The 27,501-nt window shown below is 39.8% G+C and overlaps 3 protein-coding genes across 5 annotated transcripts; 1 reads left to right on the top strand and 2 right to left on the bottom strand.

Annotated features, from left to right (window-relative positions):
• Positions 1 to 260: 260 nt before the first annotated feature.
• On the top strand, positions 261 to 9,966 carry LOC147222754 (acetyl-coenzyme A synthetase 2-like, mitochondrial). The gene is made up of 14 exons (XM_086166835.1): positions 261 to 615; positions 1,300 to 1,396; positions 1,476 to 1,675; positions 2,249 to 2,424; positions 2,545 to 2,697; positions 3,398 to 3,545; positions 4,248 to 4,385; positions 4,793 to 4,885; positions 7,038 to 7,150; positions 7,704 to 7,830; positions 7,913 to 8,040; positions 9,158 to 9,221; positions 9,353 to 9,474; positions 9,551 to 9,966. Exons 1-14 carry the CDS (start codon positions 321 to 323, stop codon positions 9,722 to 9,724), a joined length of 2,028 nt encoding a protein of 675 aa, XP_086022961.1. The 5' UTR covers positions 261 to 320; the 3' UTR covers positions 9,725 to 9,966.
• abcd4 (ATP-binding cassette, sub-family D (ALD), member 4) lies at positions 9,818 to 18,635 on the bottom strand. Of its 3 annotated transcripts, none has more exons than XM_086166836.1 (19): positions 18,346 to 18,635; positions 18,050 to 18,168; positions 17,628 to 17,755; positions 16,081 to 16,220; positions 15,749 to 15,865; positions 14,852 to 14,977; positions 14,360 to 14,410; positions 13,538 to 13,632; positions 13,321 to 13,442; positions 12,863 to 12,954; positions 12,643 to 12,732; positions 12,247 to 12,452; positions 11,766 to 11,857; positions 11,590 to 11,626; positions 11,380 to 11,429; positions 11,192 to 11,244; positions 10,699 to 10,775; positions 10,434 to 10,549; positions 9,818 to 10,167 (listed from the first exon to the last, which is right to left on the bottom strand). In XM_086166836.1, exons 1-19 carry the CDS (start codon positions 18,384 to 18,386, stop codon positions 10,075 to 10,077), a joined length of 1,845 nt encoding a protein of 614 aa, XP_086022962.1. In that variant the 5' UTR covers positions 18,387 to 18,635; the 3' UTR covers positions 9,818 to 10,074. The 3 variants fall into 3 exon arrangements, with proteins under 3 accessions (XP_086022962.1, XP_086022963.1, XP_086022964.1); XM_086166837.1 differs by having other exon boundaries at positions 17,652 to 17,755; positions 18,346 to 18,535; XM_086166838.1 differs by lacking the exons at positions 15,749 to 15,865; positions 16,081 to 16,220 and having other exon boundaries at positions 13,538 to 13,627; positions 18,346 to 18,486.
• A 2,743-nt stretch (positions 18,636 to 21,378) lies between these two features.
• LOC147222756 (sphingosine-1-phosphate phosphatase 1-like) lies at positions 21,379 to 27,393 on the bottom strand. The gene is made up of 3 exons (XM_086166839.1): positions 26,401 to 27,393; positions 23,271 to 23,360; positions 21,379 to 22,713 (listed from the first exon to the last, which is right to left on the bottom strand). The coding sequence occupies exons 1-3, from the start codon at positions 27,073 to 27,075 to the stop codon at positions 22,162 to 22,164; spliced, it is 1,317 nt and encodes a 438-aa protein (XP_086022965.1). The 5' UTR covers positions 27,076 to 27,393; the 3' UTR covers positions 21,379 to 22,161.
• Positions 27,394 to 27,501: the final 108 nt, after the last annotated feature.

A 27,501-nucleotide genomic window follows, 5' to 3' on the forward strand; every position in this document is an offset into this window, starting at 1 on the left:
GCAAAGAATGTCTAATATGATGTGACACCAGTTATCCAGTGTTCGTCTGTGTATAAATGTAACTGCAGCCCGATTAAAGATGACAGATATGTATACCCTTTTTTTTTTTATTTTTGTCTGCTTAAAAAAAAAAAATAAAAAAAAAACTGCAAGCAACCCCCCCCCCTTCCCTGCAGCTCCTGCAGAGTCGAAAGTGTCGGCTCAAGCGCACCGCCCTTTAAACCCCCCCCCCCCACACTTCCTCCCCAAACCCTTACGCACTTCTCCACAAACTTGGTTTTGAATTCCAGACAGGCGCCGCTCGCTCTTCCACTTTCCTCATGTTGTCTTCTGCAGCCATAAACTTCCTCCGCCGCCACGTCCTCCCTCCGTACCTCCGTTTCGCGGGTACGAGGAGCTGCAACGTTGCGGCGTTCATGCCGGAGGCGGCGAGCTTCGCCGGGGTCACGGATCTGGCGGGCCTGCAGGAGTTCTCCATCTCCGACGGTGAGCGCTTCTGGACGGCGGTGGCGCGCCGGAGGCTGAGCTGGATCAGCCCTTTCCACACCGCCCGGGACTGCGACCTAAAGCGGGGAAAGATTCGCTGGTTCGAGGGGGGGAGGCTGAACGTGTCCGGTAAGTCCGGGGGGGGGGAGAAAAGGGATCTGCAATCCAGTCTTTTACATAAGACTGTTGCATTTTTCTTCCAAAAACAGATCATCGATACAGTTATGATGTAGTTATAATGCATATTTGTAAGTATAATCAGAAACATGAGTGTGCCGATGTGGTCTCTGTTTGTCTATTAAAGAAATAATAAGAATAATACAATTTAGAAAAAACAATTAATATAAAGCAACTAAAGGCATGGTTGTCCAAGTAACTAAAATGTCTCATCACTCCAACATACTACCATTGATTAGTGTCAAGAAAGGCGCCCCCAAACAAAATGCATTATTATTATTATTATTATTATTATTATTATTATTATCATCACTATTATTATTATTATCATAATTACTATTATTACTTTTATTATCATTATTTTATTATTATTATGATTGTGATTATTATTGATCAGAAAAATGATGACATTTACCTAACAATTCAGTTGTCAGTGAGTATCCACTTGTTTAATAAGGTAGTGACTTATTTGATGATATCCTTATCACCTTCTATATATGAAGTCATGAGTCCTTGAATAAAAATGTAAAACGTGCCTGATTGACACTTATAGCTATCGGCAAAGGGAGAGCTTTAACTGGAGTAACAATATTCAAACAGTGTGTGTGATTTTGTGGTCTTTTGGCTTCTGTCTAGTGAACTGCCTGGACCGCCATGCGCACGCCTGTCCTGACAGGGTGGCACTCATTTGGGAAAAAGATGAACCGGGGTCGGAGGTCAAAGTGACCTACAGGTCTGTAGGTTAGATGTAGTTACAGTAAATGATCATCCATTTAGGTGGACAAGCATAATTCATAGATATTCTTCCACAGGCAGTTACTGGAGATGACGTGTCGCCTTGGCAACCTGCTACGGCGACATGGCTTGAAGAAGGGAGACTGTGTCACCATCTACATGCCTCCTTGCCCTTTGGCAGTGGTATCCATGTTGGCCTGTGCCCGTATCGGTGCCGTGCACAATGTGGTTTTCGCAGGTTTCAGTGCTGAAGCTCTTGCTGAGCGCATAAGAGATGGTAATTCATTGTGACCGGCCTTTTTGAAATATAAAGTGTGTACATGTTTGTCTGTGCTTGTGTGTTGTCTCTGTAGGACTGCTTTTAAAATCACTTCTGCACACTGTGTTAAATGATTAATTACAACATTTTGGTTTTAAATGTAAATTTTGGTACTTTCAAACCTCAGCCTGGATGAATATTAGAGAAACTTAATTGAAGCTGATCAATCATTGATAAAGTTGTTTTGGAAAAACTGTAACTAGCAAATGTTAAATAGCTGCAAACTTATCTAATCGGGATATTATTCCAAAACGGTTTGCTTTGCTGCTTGCTGTGTGTGATAACTTTACGGCAAGGATTAGCTGAGCTACAGCTGTTTTTACTTGCATGCATAAGTTGACGTGCATACAATGCAAATATTTCTTGATACATGAAAATCAATCACTTCAAATGATAACTTATACGGAATAAGTCACTAAAGAAAAACTACAGCTAGCACTTCAATTCTTAACGAGAAATCATTTTGATGGCACAGTTGCATAAGTGACACCGTGGTAGGTTTGTTGATTTTTGTATTCATCGCACATGCAGCCCAATCCAGCACCGTCATCACCGTCAACCAAGGCGTTAGAGCGGGAAAGCTCATCGAGCTGAAGGACACAGTGGACGCGGCCGTCCGGGAGTGTCCGACGGTGCGGCGAGTGTTTGTTGCAATGAGAACAGAATCCCCGGTGATCATGAGAGAATGGGACATCGCATTGGAGGAGGTGAGGGAATTCCTTCACTTGGCATACGGCTGAACTGTCTCCTGCCAAGTGGAAGTTAAGAAACAATTCTCATCAGAGAGTGTCTTTTAGTTGCTAATAAAGAATACCTCTGTGCTGCAGGAGATGCAGAAGGAGGATGTGGTGTGTGAACCAGCTCCCATGGACAGTGAAGACCCTTTGTTCCTTCTTTATACATCGGGAAGCACGGGGAAGGCCAAAGGACTTGTCCACACTCAGGCTGGATACCTGCTGTACGCTGCACTCACACACAGGGTAATACCACTATTATATAAGGCCTAGTAATCTTTAAATAGATTTTCACCCCGAGTCATCCCTTTGACGGACAAAATTTGATCCCTAATCCGCACTCAGGCATTACTAAAACTGATTTCCGGAGCAATTGTGTTAGGTCTCAGTTCTTTCCGAACACCAGCCAGCCAGAGAGACGGGCCGCTTGAGTCATATGTTGTTTGTGACTAACAACATGTGTTGCTCACTAAAGGTTATCACAAGTGAAGCAAACATATTTTGCACTTGGGTGCAGCCTTAATTTCTATCTCTCAAAATGAATCAACTGGCAAGGTACGACCCAGCTCAGCAGGCACCCTGTGTTTAAAGTAGGCTGTCATAGACTTTCCAGCAAAGCGTTACGTCCTGAACTCAGCGTAAATTAGATTGAATAGGAAGGGGCATTTGGTTGGACGGAGTTATATGAAATTTGAGCTGGGGAAATTTGTCTGGTGGCCAGGCTATTCTGGTCAAGCATCAGTGGGAGAAATCTCACCCTTACCCTCACCCTCTGCAATTCTGATTTTAGCAGTAGTGTATTTGTTTATTTACTCTAAGGTTCATGGTATTGCAGTTAGGTAAATATTAAAATGTTTTAGGTGTTTAAAAGGTATCAAAAATACTTCATCCTCTGCATCTTAAGTTGACCCAGTTTTATTGACTTATCCCATGTTCTTTAAACTAGTATGTTTTTGACTACCATGATGGAGATGTGTTCGGCTGTGTGGCAGATATCGGCTGGATAACAGGACACAGCTACATTGTATATGGACCCCTGGCCAACGGGGCCACCACAGTCCTGTTTGAAAGCAGTCCTGTTTATCCTGATCCAGGTACCGTCAGCAGAATCTGCTCCTCATTGTCACGCCGGTCAATTTCGGAAAGCTTTAAGTTCAATTTGATGGGAATGCAAAAGCATGATGCACTACTTGGTATCACAAAAGTAGGATAGAAACCACCTAAGGTTTGTGGATTATATCAGGATATCATTAGAAAACAACTTTTATTTTCTGAAAGTGAATTGCTATTTTTTTGTTTTAGTGTATATTTGGCATTTTCTTTAGTTATGGCATATCGTTAGGTACCGGAAGTCACCTCCTTGCTCACAGCTAAGGGCCAGAAAAGGAAATCAAATATTTATGTTTTTTGTCGTTCTATCCAGGGTTTTTAATAAATGATGCATCTTTATGTGGCAATATTTACGAATCATAATATATCATGACCACTCTGGTTTTCATGGAGGTTTTTATGAGTTTTTTTTGGTCCACTCAATCATTACTCCTGTCTCTTTCCTGCAATCCTGCATGCTTGTACCGTAGTCTGAGAATAACTGTTGAGCTTTAGTAAGGCCACAGGCCAGGCTATAATTATGAGTTAAAGAATGCGCACACAGGTCAGCACACTCACCTTGACAAGCAGAATATGCTTTCGAATTACAAGGACAAACAAAGTTTTGACGCCGGATTCTGTTTTATTGTTACTAACATCCTAGAATTCTATACATAATTCCTTTGAATGTGTTCTGTTGTTCGCAGGCAGGTATTGGGAGACGGTACAGAGACTTAAGATCAATCAGTTTTATGGGGCTCCGACTGCAATCCGCCTGCTGTTGAAGCATGGAGACCAGTGGGTGCATAAATACGACCGCTCCACCCTCAAAACTCTGGGCTCTGGTATGACAAACACAACGGTAACATTTCCCATATTGCAAGAAAATTCACAAATGCAGCCTTTTTTTAAAATATTCTAACCTCTTATACCCATCTGGCATCACTCAGGGGCTGCCATGAGCTAAACCACATGTGATGTCGTAATGTTACTCAAGGCAGTTTTTCGCTGAGGTTCCCCTTTGACACAGTTTCCCTTCCTAGGAACTAAAGATGCATGCCAAATAATGTTTCTGCAGGACTCTGATGCCTGTGTCTCATCATGATTCTGACATGTTTACTTTCACTTTGCTTGCGTTGTAGGGGATGTGTTGCATCCCCTACAACAGACGCCTCACTGCGGAAATATTTGAATCCCGTGAGTAAAAGGGAACGATAAGAAAAAGTCTTACAGGAGCTTTATATTTCCACAGTTGGCGAGCCCATCAATACCGAAGCGTGGGAGTGGTACCACAGAGTGGTTGGAGAGGGACGATGTCCTATCGTGGACACCTGGTGGCAAACAGGTTACTATGGATACAACACATGAAGTTCTCCAGTAAATTATTTCAAGTTAGAGAATCTATAGCCTGACTAAATATGAAATAGATCATCTCTTTGCAACATCATCCTGGAGTTGAGACATTAAGCTCTAACCATGAACTGATAGTGCTTGGAAAAAAAGAAGAATGAAACACATAAATAACCACTAAGCGGATGGACAAACTAAATAGCAGCACAATCACAATCCTGGCAGAGGTTGAAAAAGGTCAAATGTTTCTTCTTGAACTTGGCCACGTCTACATTCGACAGCCAGCAGGGAAGTCAGCCTTAAAGGGGTAGAGCAGCTATCTCTTCCAAAAGTTACAAAAAATGGTAAATGTAGTTGTGTGCAGAAACAATATGACTGAGTATATACTGCTTTTCTCTACCACTCCTTCTCTTACTCACAAAAGCACACAGATACATGTTAAGAGAAGGAAATAGTTTTATCCCCAGCAGACTTCAAAAGCTAAGCAGATGTTGTCTGACTTTAGTAAGAGCGTAGGAACTCATGTAGAAAGTAAACAGGTCCACTTCTGAATTTTTCCAGCTGAAACTGTAACAGCAAGACATTGTGAGAAATTGGTAGTTCTCCGTTTTGTCTTGTATGCATCTTTTTAAAACAGTCCTGAATGCAGAAGTGTGCTAAAAACAGTTAGACAAGGAAAAGGTTTTGTCTATGGACTCTGTCTTTTTAGTTTTGTTATTGAGCCTCTGTCGTATCATTTGCTGACTAGCAGTTTTAACAATTAAAAAATAGTTATGATTATGTTTGGTTTTGGAGATTGCCTTAGAGTTCAAAGGAGAGTGAAAATGACATTGAATGTAGTAAACAAGACTGTTATCTACTGCTTCTCAGTGTAATGTTAAGACGTCAGCAAATGCATTTCTGATAAGACCCCGGCTCACCTCTGTACGGCAGGTCCAAGATGCAACTTGACTTCCCTGTTGGCTTGTGTGATTTCGGGGCAAGGACTCTCACCAAGCACACAACAAAAGTGCTGCACAAAAAATATCCAGCACCCTTAAATAGACGAAAAAACAACAAAGCAAGTATTAACATTCATTTATAATGATAACTTAATGACAGCATGTTTGAAATTATCTGATTTTGCCAATAAAACTGATTTAACAGATGAACACGCGACCTTAGTGACACTATGTGTTTCAGCCTCAGTCTGTCCAAATTAGATTGAGTGATGACAAAATGGAGCAAATCTCTTATAATTACCATACAAATGGCAACTATAATTAATTGACAATGATTAAACATCAGCACATTAGAAGCTTAAGAATTACAGACACAGATATAACCCAAATACCCTACTTCAGTAAAAAGGATTATGTTGTGATGTTATTTCCCTGGACCAGTGTTTCCAATTAGAGTTAAGTGGCATTATTCATAATTGCCATTTGGTTGATCTGGGAGCAAGTAGCCTGTTCACAGATAAAAATGAGAGATTTTGATCCGCTGCTGTCATATGGCCTCTCAGTTGGATCATACAGGACAGGAGAGGTGAGAGGATGCGGGCGGCGACCCAAAGTTTTTGTCAGATTTCAATTCAATTGATTAAAATAAGATTAATATTTTTTTTTTTTCAAATGAAAGCCATAATGAAAGCGCATTGCGCCGATGATCAGCCCAGATTATCTTCGTAGTTTTATCATAAAAACTCAGTGGCAGGCAATTAGAGACTTTAAAAATATCAGCCGACTAAACTCACTGTTGTACTTCAAGAAGAAATTTTCTGACTTGAAAAACACCTATCGACAGTTTTTAGGCTTTTCAGGTTTCATTTTTATTGTTGTGTATGACTTTGTAACTGACGCTTCAGCCATTTTGCCATTAATATTGTCAGAGTCCTAAGGTTCAAACTAACTGACCAGCTTTAACTTAGTGTGGCTTCAATTTCATCAAAACCTTCTGATGTACAACTTTGCATTTTAAATCGTCAGCGATGCAGTTGCTACAAGATGTAGTGGAAACAAAAATTGAGGAAATAATATAGCAGTTAAAGAAAGTGCAAAAATAAACAGAAAATAAGGTTAAAACACTGCTGTTTTTTCATCCTGTTCATTGACAATACTGAAAGACACCCGCCTCATAATCAGCCTTGTTCTGGTGTGTGTTTTCAGAGACAGGTGGTATCTGCATCGCTCCCAGGCCATCAGACCCGGGTGCAGAGATTGTCCCAGGAATGGCTATGAGACCTTTCTTTGGCATTAAACCAGTGCTTATGAACAGCGAGGTGTGGTGCTTATCCGCATGGGTGTGTGTGTGTGTGTGTGTGAGTGTGGGTTCAGTGCAGCCCATGAAAACATCGGATGGCTGGGAACTGCCTGGATAGAGGACCAGATTAGGATTACAAAAGAGTCACCAGCTGTGTCACTTTTGATACCCCACCCTGCCCCCACCTGCCAGTTGCACTCTCTGCGTGCAAAGCGCCCTATTCAAAATCTGCTTTTCTGCTTTATGGCTATTGCCGTTGCTTTTACTCTTACAATGCACAGATTGTGCAGACAGTTGGAGTTCTGTCTCTCTACTGATCCCTCTTCCTCCCTCGCAACACACACATACACACACAATATTAATAGGGTTACTGATGTATTTACAACACTGCAACTGTCCTAATTTTTCTTTTGTATCAAGTCTTTATACTACTGATCCTTATGTTAGTGTGACTATTTCAATCACATTACAAACTAAATTCTTGTTTGCTGTATTGCTATTGTTGTCTTGTATTCATATTAATTTATGTTGCAAAATTGAGTTGTTTAAGTCATTTTTCGGCTTTTCTGCAGGGGAATTTGGAAACCTCCAACGACACATCAGGACCCCTGTGTATCGCCCAGGCCTGGCCTGGGATGGCCCGAACTATTCATAACAACCATCAAAGATTTATTGAGACTTATTGCCAGCCTTATCCAGGTAGAGTTTGATGTTTTCAAGAACAAATTGTCTATTTCTCTAACTATAAAGACTGTAACTCCAGTAACCCCTGTGCTCACAGGCTACTTCTTCACTGGTGATGGTGCCCATCGTTCCAAGGAGGGATATTATCAGATCACTGGTCGCCTTGATGATGTCATCAACGTCAGCGGACATAGGATTGGGACGGCAGAGATAGAAGATGTAGTCGTAAGAGCAACAATTAGTTTGTTCTTGAAAAGTGGCATTCAAAGATGGACAACTTAAAGATGAAAAAAAAAAACCTTCAGTCAGTATTGACGCATAAAAAAGAACAAAAAGGGGAACAGACATAGTAAGAAATAGTAAGGAATTAAATATTCAAAATGTATTCTAAATGATCATGACAGAACGATTGAACAAAAATAAAATGAATGTGATAACACTGAGCAGTAAAGGAAACATACATACAATAGAAAAATACTTAATAATAATAAATTGTCAGCGGTTTAATACATCTGCGATGCCAAATCTCCGGCATTTCTAATGGGTGAGGCCTTGGCCTGGAGGAGAGGTCATCTAGTGGTCTCTAACCTAACCACAACACCTTCCAGTTAGGAGGCCAGGTCACTTTCCCTCATCGCCAGGCTTCCAGCTTTTGCCCTCTCTTATGCCAGAGAACAACAAGAGACTCTCTCTCAGACGCTTTCCCCAGCCTGCTAACTGCTGCTCTCCTCAAGTGGCCTCTCAATCCAACCTTTGTCCCTTAACTCCACACAGATTGGGCTGGGAATCCTCAAGATCCCAATTCCACAGTTATCAGCCTTGTTGTTCACCCCTTATCCCAACAGTCCTGAACAAGTTGCTGTTATTGGGCTTTTTTCCTTTCTGCAGCTTCCTCACAGCCCTCCTCCAATGGCAATGCAATCTCCTACTACTACATAAAAAAACACAGTTACATTTATAATCAATCTAAATAATAATTATAAAAATAAATAAATAAAGGCTCCTAAACTTAAGGCCATATTGAAAGAAGGGAAAAAGAGGATTCAATACAAATGAGTGTTTTACAAATAACATAAATATGTTAAGAGACCTTGTTTTAATGCTGCATTAAAGCCTGCAAAATTAAAGCACATAATTATGTGCATGACATTGTTATAAAATAATGTAGTGGATAATTAGAAATAGAGAACAAGCAAAGTTATTATATATATATATATATATACATATGAAGAAAAACAAATTTAAACACTTCTAATTCTTTTTGTTTCAAATTGCAATTGCTTAAAAATAGTAACCTAACTACAAAGAATGTCTCTTGTCCTGACTGTGATTTCTGTTATAGAATCAATGTTCTGCAGTGGCTGAATCTGCTGTTATAGGGTTCCCACATGATGTCAAAGGTCAAGGTGAGCATGAAATCTCTCACTGTATTGTAAGTCCGAAAATGTGGTTCTCAAACATCACATTGAAGGATGTTAAATATGGGGTTTGAGCGAAGAATGTGGCAAAAGTTAGTTTTTTTCCTCCACAATGTCAGGTATATATGCATTTTTGGTGCTAAAAAAGGATGCGGATCTCCAAAGGACAGACCTGTTCTCGGACGTAAAAGACAAAGTCTCTTTAAAAATCGCCAAATATGCCTGTCCCGACTCTATCCAGGTAACAACAAATTCCAGTCAGAATTGCAAACACCAAAACATAAGACTAAAGTGAAGTTTTCCATTCATTCTCAAAGGTAGTCCAGCGTCTTCCAAAGACACGCTCAGGTAAGATCATGCGTCGGGTGCTACGGAAGGTGGTGGAGGGCAACTTGAGCAACCTGGGTGACCTGAGCTCACTGGATGATCCTTCAGTTATTCAAGAAATCATCAAAGGTCACAGTGAACTGTTCGGCAAAGAAAAACCATGAATCTCTGAAACCTGATCAGAGGAATCATCATAATTACTTTAGATAGATAGATTTGTGTATGAAAACAATTTTAAGGGCCAAATAACATTAATATTTTTTATTTTTCATGTTTTTTACTTTGTACATATATTTAATAGAAGTTAAAAAGAAGTAAAGGACATTAACCTTGTGATACAGATTATTACAAATGTCAATTTACTGATCATTTAAAACATGTAAACACAATAAAAATCTTAATGAATCTCAAGTGTCTTTTCTTCATTTGTAGTGGAGTTTTTCAAACCATCATAAAGAGTTCAAAGGGGTGTTTTCTACTCCCAATTTCGGCTGTCAGAGGGATTACGTTTTAGTCAAATGGCTTCTACAAGGTTCCCATTCCCTCCTTTTAACTTGGTTATCTCCCATCGACCTCCACCGCAGAGTTTCAACTGGACATCGTGGTGCTAGAAATCATAGAAAGATGTTATCAATACCTTCTCAGGATTACATATGTTTCATGCAGCTTAGAAACACTGTCTAAAGTTCGATCGAGGTTTTGGCATTTTGTAGGGCTGGGCAAGAACCGACAATGCATTTTTTTTTTAAAGAATGGATTTCCCATATTCAAATATCTCAATCATTTCACGATCTGAATGTTTTTGTTGAGTCGAGGCAACTGAAATGAACAATGGTTTTAACTGCTGATAAGGGAGGTACAGTTTCTCCGAACCTTCTCCAGGCTGCTACGGTGTCCCACACTGATCAAAGTCATGCCCAGCTTTTTGCACGTTCGGTACAACTGTGCCTCCACCTCTTCAGTCAAAGCACTTGTGGCCTCATCCAAAACTGTGAACAAATTTGAAACAGAGGTTACCAGTTTAAAGATGATGGCTTTTTTTCCCCCCATCGGCGGGAGGACATAAAACATGATGCATCTCCTGAGTTTTAAAATTTGTAATGGATGAAAAAACTGTTGGGAATACTGAGTTACACACCAGCATATTTTGGCTGCAGGTAGAAAAGTCGTGCAAAGCAGAGACGCTGCATTTCACCAGGGGACAAAACATCGTACCTGCAGAGAAATACTGGTTCAGATGCAGAATCACTTCATGGCACAGGAAAAAATAAGTCTATGGTTTTCTTCAAGACACATTTTCCTGACTACACCCAAAAAGAAACCTGCAAATTATTGTTGAGCATTTACCTGGTTCATTTGATCCAATGACATACATGGCTGGATATAAAGTACGCATTAATTTAACTACATGGAAAAAAATTAAAAATAAAAATCACTAAGTAGATTCTAAATTGTTATTCCAAAGCACAAACAATAACATGCAGCAACATGTGAAGAGTATTTTCATGGTAAATTCAATGTCTGCTTTTTTAAATGAGGTTTTTAAAATTCCACAAGTCCTGTGGCATTTTTATGAGCACATGAACCCTGACACACTCAAGAAATTCACTTGTTTTCACAGTTGATCTCACCAATTCCAGTCAACGTTTTCATCCAGACCCCCCGTCCGTTTCAGGAGACTAGACTAAGGTGACATTTAGATCAGCAGTTATTCAAATGCAAAATAAATAAGTACAAATTTATTGGTCCTTAAACTGAATAAACAGTTAAGGACTTTACCTTATTATAATAGGTAAATTGTGGGGGGAAAAAAACTCACCACCCCTGCTAACTCCAGGAACTGCACGATTCTATCATCATCCACTGAGCCTGAAAAAAAGAAAAAAAACTCTCACTCAATTCTGAGGCCGACTTGACACACAATACAAAATGTCCAAATAATTTTTAATAAAAAACCTTCAATAAGAAACACTTTAAAATGTTGAGCTTCATTTTTTCTTAATGAATGTTTGGATACAGGGAGACCTACCTGATGCAGGGTAAATATCCTTCAGTGGGTAGATCACCTGTGGGAGAGTAGATCCACAGTGAACCACCATTCAGGCTTTCATTTTACAAGACACAAGTTAGCCAGTTTATATCTAGCTTGTACTTATTTTTATTTTGCATGCTTTTCATTGAATCACCATGACAGGGGAGAAAGACCTGTTCACGCAGCGTGCCGTCAGTCAGATAAGGCCTCTGTGGCAGGAAAAGGGTTCCTCTGGGGCCAAAGCATGTCGTCATTTGGACAAAACCTGACAAGTACAAATATAAGATTGATAGTTGCAAAGATACGGGCATGTGAAACTTTTCTTTTAAACATCTTGTGAGCATTGTTTGTCGGACATGTCTCAAAGGCCTGTACCAATGCATCAAGCAGCAAATTAAGAAAATATATTTTCTCTTCATTAGATAGTAGGAGCATTGAACAGTCCTACAAAGTGTTAAATAATATAATTTAATCCAGAAACTAAAATAAAAAAAACATATAGTGTCACAAATCAAACAGCTTATTAAATTCTGGGACTTACATTTCTCCTGTTTACTTCAAATATTTGTCTCTGTTATGAATTTTAAAAGTCCTCCCATCATCTGTGTTAATTTTAACTCTCAGACAACATCCTCTGCCTTCCAGCTCTCTCACCACTCTTTGCCTCCCACAGTCTGTTGAGGACTCTCAGGAGAGATGTTTTGCCAGTTCCTGTGTTCCCCACCACCAGTAGATGTTTGCCCTGACTGATTGTCAGACTCAGATCCTCCACAAGCAGCTGATCCGAATCAGGAGATTTGAATGAAAGATGATCTAGTATGAAGGCGGTGTCCAATGGGCCTCCGTGAACATTGAAGTCACTGTGTGAGGAGACAAAATGAAAGAACATTTGTGTCATGATTTCTTCATTTTTCGTCTTTCCTATTCCCATACAATTTAAATTTAATCCCAGTTATGAAAGCCATCTCTCCGAATGAAGCCTGAACCCCCAATCACCTCTAGTATACTTTTTTCCCCAACGGATATTAAAGTGAAAGTGCTCACACACACCTGTCAAAGTCATAGCTTTCCCCTGATGCTGGATCGTAGTCACACTGTGTGCGTAAGATGTCATCCATCACCTCCCTCAGCTCTCCAATCCTGACCAAAACACACATGCATGCACGCACACACACACACACAGTGTCAAGAGATGGGGACAGTATGCATGAATGCTGCTATTGTCATCATCAGTCCTTAGTGAGGTGAATTTAGGTATGCTGTGCAATACCTGTGGGTGTATCCAGCTACATCTGACAGAGTGGTTGACAGGTCTATTAGCTGCGTGAAGCCATTTATCAAATAGATGCACACAAAGGCATTCTGAATATGAACAAGGAAAAGTAGAGTCACAGCAAGGAAGAAAAGATCATTATAAGCAGACACTGACAACAAAAGGCACGTTGGTGAATAGCATGGAAGTAAAACAACAGGAGTGCATAACAGTTGTCGTGGCATTTGAACATGCTTGATCCATGTGGTTATAAAGGCATAGTGAGACACTTAGATGTAAGATTCTTGGCTAACGGCAGACAACTGAAAACAGCATGGGTGGAGAGGAGCTGCTGTGTCTCCGAAAAGAAAACATTTGGTGCCACCAAGTGGTGAAACCCCAAGAATGACAATAATAGACTGTTTCATCCTGTTTTAGATTAAAGGAATAAAAATAAAGCACAGCATAGTGTTTACCCTGCTGATGAGTGCGCTGAGCTCGCCGGGAGAAAGACCATCATACACGCCACTGAAGATTGGGATGGCAATTATAATGTAACTGAGGAAACCACCAAGGTAGTCAAAGGTGTTCACCCCGACTGAGAGAGAAGAGATTGTTGGTTAAATCTATACATGTAATTGGTTTGAACATTGAGTATAAGTATGAGAGTGTGTCTGTTTATTGTGTTCTTACTGTAAAGCCAGAGCTCTTTGTTTATCAGACTCCACTGAGTTTGGAGCAGAGCTTGCAGTCGTCGATTGGTCCTCATGTGTTCCACTTTACCTGCTCTACACACATAGATGTTTTCTGTGGGGACTATTTACACTGGGCAAGGTGTTATATTTCTTTCAAAAACAAAAGGGAAAAGAAAGAAAGAAAGAAACTAACAGCACTTGTTGTGCTATAGAGTGTCAAATACATCTGGTAAATTTTTTTTATTTGCGGAAAACCCTGGCAGTGTTAAAATACGCATGAAATAAACCAGAAAACAAATGCTAAACCATAGGGCCACGGCAGTACATCAAAATCTAAAGGATATCATCTAGCTTCAGTGTTATTATGGATTTTTTTTATTCTATCCAAAATTTTTAATATGATTTTACATCTAAACAGATATCAATTTCTGGTTAAAAAGGCTAAGGCTATTAAGAGTCTTGACTGTGCAAGACTTTACAAGTTAAAGAGACAAAATAAAAAAGAAATTAAGAGCTACTAGTAAGGATATGATCAGTAAAGTGTCAATGAATTTGGACCTTGAGAGATTCCTTGTATATCATGGTCTGGAATCGGCTGCTGAAAGTAGCATCTCAAGTCTTTTATAACCATTTAAATACAAGGGAAAACAAAACAATTCTCATTTTACTGGCACAAAACTCATGTTAATTTGTGTTGTGTAAATTTACATACCAAAGCAGGTATCCGGATGTCAGATGATTAATAGTTTTCTGACAATTGATTTCATTTATGTAGTACAATCCACCCCTCACCCAGAGATATCACCAGCTTGTGACTCACCTGTAAAAAGCTGCAGACTCTGCGTTGACACGGATCTGCATGTGCTTGAATCTATAATCACAAAATAATCATTCTTCTTGAGAGAATGTGATTTCACTGTCCACAATGCAATTTCAACCAAAAATGAAAAGCTTGATTGTCCACTGTGTTCCCTGTTATAAAATACATAATTGTTTCAACTTGAGGGTAAATACAATTACCCCTCAGAAACAGGCTTTCACTGCTGATACATTTGATTTCCTGTTTCGCTTCCTAAATGGGGAAAGGCACTTGGCCAATGTCTACAGATGCATCCTCTTAACAAAGAACTGTTTTTCTTATCAACAATCATTGCAAGCTTCCTGAAATCATTCTCCTTCAGAGAAAAGTTCTGCGAAAACACATGCTGACTGCTCATTAAAGTCCCTTCAGCTCATCTTGTTTGTCAGTACAAATTCTTATTTACACAGACACTGGTGTGGGTGACTCACTTTGTATATATATTGAACATACCTGAAGTCTCCCTCCAGCTTTTCTTGCTCAAACAGAGTCGATACAATCGGCCCCATGAGAATTTTATTGGCAAGTGTCCCAATAACAAAGTAGCCAAAGATACTGACAGGGCCGATCCATCCAGTGCTGCAAAGCAAGTGAACTTTGTTTGACCAACACATTTCAAACGGAATTACAGCTCAATCTGTTACACATGATGGAAAAGAAATCTTTAAACCTATGGATCCTTTGCCAAAGTTATTCTGTCATCTGATTTTCTAAGCTCGTAGCTTCATGATTATAGAAGCCTCCTCGGAAAAGTAGCTTTTATATCTAACATAAAAGAATTTCATCACTGAATGTTGAGAATGAGGAAATCTTTACGGTGTATGAGGCTGCATTGAATTTCGGCATATACAATTTTAATCTGGCCAAAAACACACACGCACACGCGCACACACACGCACACACACACACACACACACACACATATATATATATACCTTTTTAAAATATTTCCATAATGGGGAATTTTTCAGGTTTTCAATGCAAAATTACTAAATTTTCACTCATCACAGAAAATCTTGTGACCCAGAATTGGCAACACCTTAACGTAGAACTAGCACTTAATTTTCCAAAAAATTTAAAATGCCTAAAACTTATTTGCAAATTGCTGACATTTTGGCAGAAGATTAAATTAGACAGAATGAACTCTAAAATAAGTACGACTACTCGTGAAAACGATTGTTTTATAAGTTTGTATTATGTATACAAGTGACATTCTTACTGTAATGAAAGCAGGATGATTGTCATGATATTGCTTTTCTCCCCATATCGTTGAGCCCCAAATCAACAATCATACGAGCATTTTTTTTGTTTATAATTTACAGAAATGTATGAGATGTTCTCCAAACCCACCTGTAAAAGCAGTGGTAAGTGTAATAAGCCAGTGTGAATGGGGAGACAATCAAGCGACTGGCCATGGTGCTCATCTGCTTACACAGCCTTTCTGCATCCTGACTGATTCGCTGGTCTCTTCAAGTCAGACATTGAACAAATGAAGAAAACAACACCATGACCAAATGTGTTACCATTTATAATCCCACTGTGATATTCAAATAGATAAATGAAAAATATGCAACCTTTAAAAAGCATGGAGTCTAATTCCATGCTAATCCCATTACGGTAGAAATTATATCAGGGCCTGCATTTTAAAACAAACAGACAGATAGTAAACAAAGAAGTCTTACGGGTTATCTATGTCCTCTCTGAGTACATTGAGTGTGTAATAGACTCTGCCCTGGAAGTAAGCCCCATGAAGGCTCTCAGTAAGAATCTTTCTCCAGTTGACATACATCTGATTGCAAATGTACTGGTCAATGCTTTTTAACTGGGAAAGAAAAAGAGCACAAGAGAAACAGAATGTTAGACAAGTATGATGTTTCTATTTTTATTAGTGCAGCCTGACACATCAGAGCATAAGTGGTCCTCTAGCCACATCCATCCAAAAAGTAGATAATTGCTGCCACACTTCAACACAAAAGGTATGAGCAATGCATCGGGTCAGTATGTCAGTAATAAAACAATTAAGTACAGGAAAGAGTGAATGTTTTCACTGATAGTTGTGCACCCACATGATAAGAAAAAAGCTATTTAAATGCATTTTTGACTTGGGTTCGAAATAAGTACCTTTAATAAGTCAGTTATGCACAAATCAGTGGTTTCCTCTGTACATTTATTTGACTGCTTTCGTGAAAATTTTGACTGATTAATTTTTTTTTTTCATTTATCCAACATGGGGAACGTTATTCCTAAATATGATATAAAGAGACTTGATTTAGATGGGATGGTTAAAAATTGTAAATGTATTTCATAATCATGGAAAATGAATGAAATGGGTAAATTATTGAGATGAGACATGAAAATCACAATCCCCAGCAAACAGTGATCGAGTGAAGAGGTTTGCTAAAAACATAGTGAGAGGAAACAACAGCAAAATAATTTTAAAAAATGTATGAAGAATTTGATGGTGATATTTTCAAACATTTTAAGGGCAGACAAATGGTGGTGACTGGAAGGCCCAGATGGATGGGATGTGTGTTGGTCATGGGCCATCGAAGATGGATGGGTTGCTATGATGAAGAATGAAGTGGCAGGACACTTTCATGCTGGAGGCAGATGGAAAATCAACTTACAAACTCACTGCCAATTTTTTAATGTCTGATTCTTTTTTTTTTCATAAGTGGCCATTATGAGACAGTCGGCAGTATTCAAGATGGCCATGAGCTTTTTTCATAAATTTAAGCCAGCAAACTACCTCATTTGACTGAAATCAGATTAGAATGAACTCAATAAGCCTCTGTGACAGGCTGTTGAGAGGGTGTGGTTCCTGTTTGGGTAAACGGTCAGTGGGGACTAATCAAGAAACTTACCAAATCGAGGGATGGAGGTTCAAGGCAGTCCAAAAAAGAAAGAGCTGCTGTGTTGATTACTGAATAGTTTTGAAGGGACAATAATGTTTTATTTTCTGTCACTTATTTGATATAATTTAAAATGTAAGAATTTGGAGAAAATGTTTTGATGATTAATAGTATTTCAAGATTGTCTGAAAATCTAGTTTCAAGTTATAATGTGAATTATGATGAGTACATTTGCTTCTCAGGCTGATGTGTTTCCTGTCTGAAAAAGCTGAAATATCAACCTCACATCAAAACTGGTTTTAAGGCTTTATATTACACTACATTCAAACAAAAAGATTGGCTTCAATAGAGCTAATTCTAATGATATAGCAGCGCACCGTGGAGTTGAGTAAAATGAGCACCATCGCAGTCGCCACCAGACCCTTGAAAGAGGAGTAATCTTTGTCTGCCAGCACATTGTAGAAGCGGCTGGGAAGGACTCCCACTTGGTAAATGATCAGCTGCTCTGATGGTGAAATGGAATAAAGATGTGTTAGTGCTTCATTGGCTGTAATGGAAACTTGTAAAAAAAAAAAAAAAAAGCGCAGCAAATTAAGCAACACATCCAGGTAAAGGTCAGCAGGCAATTCAACAGTCCTCTTGGAGTATAACTTTTCTAGCCACTCATGGCAAAATCCAGGATGGGATGTGGTTGATGAATTGGTTTGATCGAGCTGTCATCTTGTAGCTTTCATATTCATAATGGCCATTTACCTCATGCCTAATTTTTGCCCTCAGACTTCTCCTCTACCATGATTACCTGTCAGAGTGACGCCGAGGAGCGTGGCAAACATGAGGACACTTTGACTGGACCATGATGGGAAGAGGACCCTCTGGATGTTGTATAACCTTTGAACAAATCTCCAGTCCAATCTTGGTCTGGTTGTGCACACAGTTCAACATTAAGTTACCCAGAACGTTACACACTGATCGAATTGTTTGTCAGCTTTAACTGAAACTTCAAACTAAGACCGACATTTATTGCTTATACCTTTAGTCTGTGTGAAACGACATTCAAAGTTTTGGATTGCGAGAGACAATGACAATAATTCTTACCTTTGTGTCCTCCTGACATTTGATGTTCCGAAACGAGGCATCGACAAAGAAGGTAGTTCGGAACCGACATGCGCTTTGTTGATTCTAATATCAGGTGATTAGTTACGACGTCGGACATAGACTAGCTAGCTGTTACAGCTGTAAGTGTTAGCAGAAACTGAATATAAAATTCACGTAAAGGCTACCCTGTCTATACTACTCACTGAAACCCTAACTTATTTTTCTTAGCTCCAAATTCAGACACCGTGTGAGCTCGTCTTTCCGACTCTCCATCTGTATTATGTTTTCCTGGTTTGCATGGAAGCGGGACTTCCGGGTTTAGCCGGTCGAGCGGCATTTCAAAATAAAAGTACACGTTCGATTTACATTGGATGTATATATTGAAACAAGGCAAAATAAAAAAAAACAAACTTAACGATAAATAACTTGATTTTCGTCTGCCTTTGTTTGGCACAGACATAATTACTATATTTAAACTGCCATGCATTCCCCCTTATCAAAAATGCCTGAAAATGTAAATGTGTTTAAAAAATAATTAAAAAACATCACTGAACAAGTTAAGACAAAAGTGCTCAAGCCCAACTTTCAAATGAATTGTGAGCCAACATATCGTTTTTGGGGCTTGTCTTCTTCAAAATCAGATTTTCGGTGAGCACACAAAAAGCTCAACAATTTGATCAGTGATTGTGAAAACAGCCTTTCATTCAAACTCTTTCAATCAATCATCCAACACAGTGAAGCGTAAATACTCAAATCAGGGATCAAGAGAAAATGCACAGTGTTAGATGGAAGGAAACTTTAAACATTAATATCGTCCTTGCAGAAAATAATAAAAAAGAACTCTGGCATTTAAAACTACTTCCTTGAACAATACATTCACTATTTTGGGTGTGCATCTGCTTTAAATGTTACAAGGAGGACCCTGATAATTCTGGAAGCACACTGATGAAACAGGATTGAGTTTTAAAAGATGCTTTGATGATAAATCAATGCAATCAGCTTGCTTCACCATGTTATAGAAGTCAAGTAGTCAATGAGAATCAGTGAAATTACAGTCAGAACAGCTTGAATTTTAATACATTTTTTATTTTTTATCGTAAAAAATAGAAGGAAGAATTATGTCCATTCGTAATATATGCTCCTGTTGAAGGAAAAAGTGATTGCTTTCAGGGAGTGTCAACAGAGCTTATCAGGACAGAGACAGTCTACCACAAACAGAAGTTTCTCCTAGTTGGAACAAACTTGTCACAGTCCTATGTAATGCTTGGGCTACATAGATTGAATCTATGACTATGAAAGCTCCTCGTCATCCAAGTCATGGTTTATCTTGTTGTGGCAGCTGGACTTGTTTTTTTCTGGAGTCAGGACCTCTGCCTACAAACCACCTATCTCCAATACAATGGATATTTCTACAGACAGAAACATGGATAGGTGGATTGCAGAGCATTCCAACACCTCCTACTTAGGTTCAGGTATTTGGATGACATATGGGTTAAAATAAAAAAATCAAGAGGTGGAAGCTTTTAAGGCATGGCTGACACCATCATCAAATTCACTGATGACAAACTGCCTTTTCTGGACTGTGAGGTATATATTGAACAGCTTGGACATAAAGATCAATTAGAAACAGATGCACAGTGATCAATACTTGTTGTTTGACTCTCACCACCCCCTTGAACACAAAGAAAGTGTCATCAGAACTCCAACATCAGGCTGAAAACATTCCAGTAACTGCCATAAGTAGAAAAACAGAGGTCCAACATGTTAGGAAAGTTCTAAAATCTCGTGGCCAATTGGGCATTTGCTGAAACAGAAACCACCAGAAGAAAGCACAACTGGAGGAAGACAGACAAATGTAAGGGCATTGCAATACCCTACATTGCTGCTATTTCAAAAAAACTCGGAAGGGTTTTTAACAAACACCTAATACCACTACTTTTCCAGTCTCTAATCTTTTCAGGTGACCCCATCTGGATGTAGTCTACTTGTGTGCGCCTACCTCAGCTCTTATAATTTACCCTATATTCTTGTCTTTTCTGTAAAAAAAGTGTTCACTACAGCCATTTCCATCCTTTTTGGAAAGTCTACCAGCACTTGTCCCTCTGCGTTCCTATCCTGGATACCAAATATGCCCACAACTTCTTCGTAACCTCTATTGCCTGCACCCACATGCCCATTCAAGTCTGCACCAATTACCATTCTCTCATTTCTGGGGATATTCTGCATCACTTCATCGAACTCATCCCAGAACTTCGGTCCTTGGCGGTCCTTGTTAACCCGGGCCTCAACCAATCCGGTATGAGATTGTTTGGTTTGATTTGCATATTTGTTTTTGGCAAAAGTTTTATGCCAGATGCCCCTCCTGACGTAACCCTCTGCATATATCTGGGCTGGGGATTGGCTCAGGGAAACACTGGCCCATGCCCCCAAGAGTCTGGCTCAGGGAGATGCTGGCCTGTGCCGCCAATTTGTGCAAAACAACTCACTCAGTTACAAAACAGAATCTGAACGTGGACTAATGCCCAGTGCCAATCCCAGCTGTTACAGTATATACCAGAAACTCCCCACAGACTAGTCGATCTGAAGAAGCCTCTCGGATGAGAGATGAAACCTCTCATTTGAAAAAAACTAGTCCAGTTGCCACAACAGGATTTGACAAGATTAGATATAATTGTTTGTAATAACACTGACATGACCAACTTTAATAGACTTTGCAGAATAATATAAATATTTATTTCAAAGGTCACATGGTAAAATACTGTAACCTTTATTTCATATTTTTTAGGTCATTTCAGACTGTAACTAACATCCACCGAGGAAGAAAAAAAACATTTGCCACTTTTCTCTGACAAGACATACTCAAACAGGAAGTAAAACCAAAAAAATAATGACACTTCAGGCCAGCAGATAAGTCACAAGTTACTGAGATGAAATAAGAAGCATGTGATCCTGATATCGATGATTTCTAAATACCAAAATTAGATTCACATTTAGGGACTGATTTGTATCCAAACAACAAATAACACCTGATACTTTACTGATTCATATACTTTTATTATTCAGATGAAAAAAATCCACCTATACGACAATCTTGTAAATCTTAAAGAAAGGATGGAAATGAGCAGTAGATTTCTCATTATGGATACAAGAAAGAATACAGTACACCCAACAGCTTTTGCCACTGTTAAGTCTAGTCCATTTAATACTTAGTAGTGGTGACCATACTGATGTCGCAGGATGGTAAGAAAGATGGATATCTATAGTCTTGATTTTGGCAGAACTCACATGAAAGATCAAAATCAATAAGGATTGCATTTTTCTCTGAGCACTTTCTGACATCCCTCTCATATATAGCTCTTGCAGTGGATGTGAACATTTATAAAAGTGCTTGTAAATATCAAAAAAGAAAAATCCTTGAACATGAGTCATTTTAAAGTCACACAGGTAAATATGCATTTAATGGATACTATTTTCAACAGGAAGTGTATGCACAGCAGAAAAAAAAAACATGTGGGACTGTTACTGAAAATGCGTCTGCAATGTGCTGTAATGTGTGTTTAAAAGTTCCAAGTCAGATATAGAGGTCCATGAAATGGATGGTAAACTACATCAGGTCTACGCTGCCCATGCAACTGGCTGGCTAAGTTCATTAGAAGTTTTGTTTTCAAGGGAAAGTATAACAAAAATATAATTATCTCCAGACTTATCATTTAATTTAGTTTTTGTCATACAGAATTAGAGCCTTTAACCTGTGTCAGAACAAGAGGCATGTAGAGCAGCTGACGTATGTATCTGTTAGCTGTTCGCAAACAACACTCACACAAGGTTTAAGACCTTAAAGAAGAGAGGCACCACGCAGATGCAACTAAAACCTACAACACTGTAGACAATATAACGATATGGCAACTCCACTTCCATGTGCTGCCTTGCCTGTCGCACATCGTCAGAGGGTAGCCTAAACAGTCGACATAAAAAGGGGATAGTCACTGCTTTCATAACCATTCTTGTAACAAGAAGCACAGCGACTCCTACAAAGAAGCGCAGCAGTGAGCAAATCACCAATCCCACGGTGATCGGTGGCAAAGTTAGAGGCAAAGAGGACAGCGGAGGATCAACAAGCAGTCCCAGCTGATAGTTCACATAGGTCCCCAAAGCAGCCCCGACCCCGGTGCCCAGGGCCTGAGCTGTATCCCCCCGAGAAGTGCTCCAGGAATCCAGGGAGAACGCCACAAGTCCAAAGCTCACATGTGAAACAATGATCACGACTGGAGCATAGTGGTCTGTCATGTAGAAGGTGTCGATCCCGTCCAAAATTTGGTGGAAGACAGCAAGAATGAGGATGCTGTACAAAAAGCCAGTGATCACTTCCTGCAACAGACACAAGCATGATTGTGATTCAGGAATACTTACAACAAAATGCTTTTATAATACACTTTTAACTTTGCTGATTTTTACAGGGGAATATGATGGCACTCAGTTTTTCACGAGTTTGAAATCAACATGAGTTTTAGCTAAGAATGAAAAACGGGGAAAATAAAACATGAATTGGCAAAGACTTGTCCAACCAAAGTTCTCTTTACCAAACAGGGACTGTTGTTGGGATGATGATAATATAAACAGTTCAATATCATTAATCATACTAAAATAAAATCATTCTTATATTATACTCTTTTGAGCTTTAATTGGGAGTTATTGCTGCCATTAAAAATTGTAAAAGCTTCATTTGATTCTGCATAATCTATGATACAAGAGGTTCAAATTAATATAGTTGCCAGACCTTAGTGAGCTGAGTGGGACCAGAAAAGACAAGTAACTGTTGGGGGCGGCGAGTCCACACGGACAAGCATTACTTTACATTCTTGATTTGTTTCATATTTCAGTGAGACGCTATTCATTTGCTAGTACTATTGATTAAATATGCTTACCAGGACAGAATGCATTCCCATGTAGACTCTGCTTACACAGACCAAGACGCTCCAGCTGAGAGCCACACTCAACCCAAACAGAAAAGGGTACTATGGGAGAGAGAGAGAGTTTTAAGAACATTGCTTTTAACTGTGTATTCAATGGATGTTTTATGTTTTCCCTGCACTTTCCATGCTACTTAAGAAAAGTGTAAAACCCATTTCATAAATTAAGACTTTCAAAAACAACAAAAAACAAAAATTTAGGGCGAAAGAGTGCAAAGATTAAATTTGTAAAGCAAATGAGCTCCTCAGGGTGAACAACAGACTTTCAAAACAGGAAGTATACTTCCTGAACAACAGCAGTGCTGTGAGGACAATAGGAACACCCAAAAGGTTTGCTACAAACAACTCCCTAAAATTAGCTATGAATTCTCAAGAGCACCATGCAAGAAAAGGCCAAAAACAAACAAAAAAAAACCCAAAAAAAAAACATTGTGATGTACTTTAATGAAAATATGAAAATTACACCACATAAACATTAGCCTTTTCATTGAGTCTCGGGTTAATCTAAACCTATTTTTGACCTGGTAATTACTTAGTACTCGTGTTTTATCATTGAAAAGGATACTAAAGCTATTTCTCTTAATAGTGCCAGTTTCTCAACCTACAAACTCATGAAACTGGAGGGAACTTGATGATAACTAAGACGGAGTTCAATTCCGTTCAGCTAGCTACCTGTATTTATGTCTGAACTCGTGTATGCATGTCCTTTACGGTGGTGATACTTTTGTTTTCTTTGATGGTCCAGTCACACCTCATTAATTTCTTTGTGATTTCTCTTCTGTCTCAGCTTCTGGCTGCTGATATCAATCCTTTTGACAAGATGAACTTGTTAAACCCTTTAATTTTTTCAAAATATATCAATTAGTCAAAATGTTATGATAGCTCTTTATGCTATCCAATACCAGTTATCATCCAGAGAGATACAGTTTCTGTAAGGGCTACATTGCCAGTGATACGTTCTTCTTTAGTTTAGGTGCGTTATTTATATCTACTGTATATACATTAGCACTTTATTAACTGTGGTCCACAACCGGTGGATTGGAACAAAGAAGTGGATGGTGAGACCATTTCTAACAGATTTCTGATGTGTGTGGAATAAATGTTATAGTGGTAGAGGGTAGAGGGTGTATGTTTGTGTTTTGAAGTCTGCAAAATTTCTTTTACTGCACTTCAATTTTAAAAGGACTTATATTTCTATTGATGCAGTTGCACACAGTAGCCAAAAACTGATCCTCATATCTGAACATGTATAAGCCTTCTGTCAAATGTGAAAACTTGTATTTTCTAGTTAGTTTCGAACAAAGCAGCAATTTATTGACAGTTGCTTTCAGATGGTGTATCATTTCTGCTTGCAAACTCATGACCAGGTAAAATGACAGTCCTAAGGCCCAATGTGATGAGCCGGACTACTAGGTCCCGATCATCTGTTCTCACACTGTAATTGAACAAAATCAAAAACGTAAAAATGTATGAGGATTCCTCACGCACCTCACCCTCAACATCACCCCCTACGACATCAAACACTACCTGAATTTCCCAGGTTGCTTGTTCACCATATGCCAGCAGAGACAATACAGATGAACTTCTCTGGATCTTTTTTTTATAGCTCCCCTGATGACATCACAACTCTGTCCCATGCTCCCCAGTGCATGAGAGAGCCCCTCTGTCTATGTGCCTCACTCTGTAACAACAGCTTCTCCTTACCTACGTTGCCCTTGACACATGCGCATACACACAGATTCATGTTAATTGATTAACAAGAAAATATACATCTGGAAGCTGTTAAATCTATCAGAAGAGGAAAGATCGTGTTCATGCTTGTCTTAAAGATTAGCAGGCTGATTTTGTCATGGAAAAATGGGCAGAGTCCACTGAACCAAGTTCCAACTGTTGCCTCCCCCCACCCAATAAAAACATCTCAGTACTTGGATCATAAATTCAATCAGAATTTGAGTTAAAGGTATGATATGGAATTGTATTGCTCAATCTTTGTTGAAAATCCTAACATAGCAGTACTATCAGTAGGTGAACAGGTTTCACTGGTCTGGAGTCTGTCTTGCTGTGTCGAGGACTACATACAAAGCAAAGGTATTCAAAATAAATTTTGGTATCTGCTTTTATGAAAGACCACATGTCACATGATGAACTGCATCATTCCTCTAATATAAATCAAGTCATTTCATTTGCCATTTGGGAAATCATTTTGAGACAAACTGTCCACCTTGTTTTTTGTAGATTTAAACGATGACACCCTGGAGTTTCCCTGTAGATTTTGTCTTTCATATTTACAATTTTTAAAATCAAATGGTATTTGTCCAAATAATACATTAACTTAATGCTACCATGATCCCCAACAATATGGAACAATGAGGCTTTGTTACGTTTACAAAACTTTACTGGATCAAAGTTCTATGCAGTTTACAATAAATCCATGTCCCTTTGTTTTATCTGAAACTTGGGAGCTGAAGGCTTCATCTCCACTTCCAAGCCCCCCCTCCCTCACTCAGATTGAGCTGCTGTGTTTCCAATGAAACTGGGCAGCAGGGATTTACAGGGATTTAAAGGTAGTCTTAGTGTTTTCATTCATGATGCAGACTGACTGACACTGAGGGCGCCGGGTGGACATGCCGCATTGAGCCACATCATAAGTCACATGCCTGGGTGTTGTGTGTATATTAAATCACGAACAATGTGGCAACACAATCTACTGAGGACTGAGTGCCCAATGGCAAAGTTTGGGCATTAAACTTTAAACTGAAGCTACAAACAAACTGATCTCAGCAGTTACTTCAAGTAGGGTTTGATGTGTTATCTTTTTTTCATGATGGAAAAGGAATATTTTGAAAAATTGTATTATTTTCAGCAAACACAATCTCAGGTGTTTTTATGTGCATTTTATGATATCAGCAGCTTGATCAGTCATTTTGGCAATAATCAAAACAATGATTGTACCACTACAGCAGCAGAATGTTATTCATCATCAAAAAAAGAGTGACGAGGGATAGCGGGAGCACTTCTTTCATTTCTGAGATCTTTGCTCACATCCATCTGTGAATCTCAAAGGTGAGTTTCCCAACACACTCACCTGCCATCGTCCATAGGAGAGCATGAACAGACAAAAGGGGATGGCGGTCCCGGTCATGGCGTGAGTTGAGGGCATGCTGTACTCGGAGTTGTAAAAGACCTCCACCTTCACCACGGGAGGGGAGGCAGGTCGGGACCAGCGGACCATGTCTTTGGTGGACTGTCCCACGAACAAGTTCCAGGCCCAGACAACGATGAGCTTGCGGCTCACCAAGGCGTCGATGTTCCAGTAGAGGAAAGGGAAGAAGATGATGAAGAACATCTCGTTGCCCAGCTCCGTCCCGAACGTGAAAAGGTAGAACAGAAACTTGTTGTGAATCAGGAACTCCTGACCCACGTCTCCGGTCAGGGAGTTTCTCCGGAGAGGTTTGGCTCTGGCGGCGTCAGATGGACCCTCGGGCCCGCCGGTCGCGTCTCCCTGCATCCCATTAACATGCGGAGCAGCCGCATCCCCGACGGACCCGTTCATGACCTCGCCGCCCGAGATCTGCTCCGCTGGCTGGACCCTCCTCCTCAGCCCGGTCAAGTCCGGCTCCGGCACTCCGCTGTCCGATTTGGCGGGTTTCTCCGAGAATGTCCCCTGAACGCCGCACAACCGCTGGAACCTCGCTACGAGTCGTGGGTCCTGGAGGTAATTGCACATCTGTGCAACCCCCCTGACAAAGTCGGTCGCCATAACAGCAAATTTAGGAAATGTTACTTTGAATTACACGCTATTCCGTCGTAAAACAGGAGTTCATGTTCTCGGAGCGGATATTCGGACCAGCGCTCACCGCACTCTCCTTCGCCAGTCAGAATAACGGAGACCCGAAGCTAACGGCGCGGAGCGGTTACACTTTTCAGCTGCCCACGTTTTCAAAACACCGACCTTGTACTCCGGCGAGGAGAATCAAACGGCGGCTTCCAAAGTCCGTGACAGTTAACCATTACGTTCGAAGTCAACCAACTGCGTCAGACACGGCCGTCATTTCTGCTTTCAGCCGCCGTCTTCTTCTCCTCTAAGTACGCTTGGTTTTTCTTCTTCTTCGTGACTGTTTTTTACATGGCTAAATATTACCACTTAGCGCCCTCTGCTGGACATACGCGTGCAAGGCGCTGTAGG

This window comes from Fistularia commersonii, chromosome 20 (genome assembly GCF_037954325.1).
Source record: "Fistularia commersonii isolate RoL2024-O1a breed Wild chromosome 20, RoL_Fcom_v1.0, whole genome shotgun sequence".
In the NCBI taxonomy this organism is placed as follows: domain Eukaryota; kingdom Metazoa; phylum Chordata; class Actinopteri; order Syngnathiformes; family Fistulariidae; genus Fistularia; species Fistularia commersonii.

Coding starts and splice junctions, on each gene's coding strand:
- LOC147222754 (XM_086166835.1), top strand. CDS start 321: ATGTTGTCTTCTGCAGCCATAAACTTCCTCCGCCGCCACGTCCTCCCT. Junction 4,386..4,792: donor CCTCAAAACTCTGGGCTCTG/GTATGACAAACA, acceptor ATATTTCCACAG/TTGGCGAGCCCATCAATACC. Junction 7,831..7,912: donor TTATTGCCAGCCTTATCCAG/GTAGAGTTTGAT, acceptor CTGTGCTCACAG/GCTACTTCTTCACTGGTGAT.
- abcd4 (XM_086166836.1), bottom strand. CDS start 18,386: ATGCCTCGTTTCGGAACATCAAATGTCAGGAGGACACAAAG. Junction 13,633..14,359: donor GAGTCTGCAGCTTTTTACAG/GTGAGTCACAAG, acceptor CTATGTGTGTAG/AGCAGGTAAAGTGGAACACA. Junction 12,955..13,320: donor TCAGCGCACTCATCAGCAGG/GTAAACACTATG, acceptor GTTCATATTCAG/AATGCCTTTGTGTGCATCTA.
- LOC147222756 (XM_086166839.1), bottom strand. CDS start 27,075: ATGGCGACCGACTTTGTCAGGGGGGTTGCACAGATGTGCAATTACCTC. Junction 23,361..26,400: donor TCTCCTATGGACGATGGCAG/GTGAGTGTGTTG, acceptor TCTCTCCCATAG/TACCCTTTTCTGTTTGGGTT. Junction 22,714..23,270: donor TGGGAATGCATTCTGTCCTG/GTAAGCATATTT, acceptor TGTCTGTTGCAG/GAAGTGATCACTGGCTTTTT.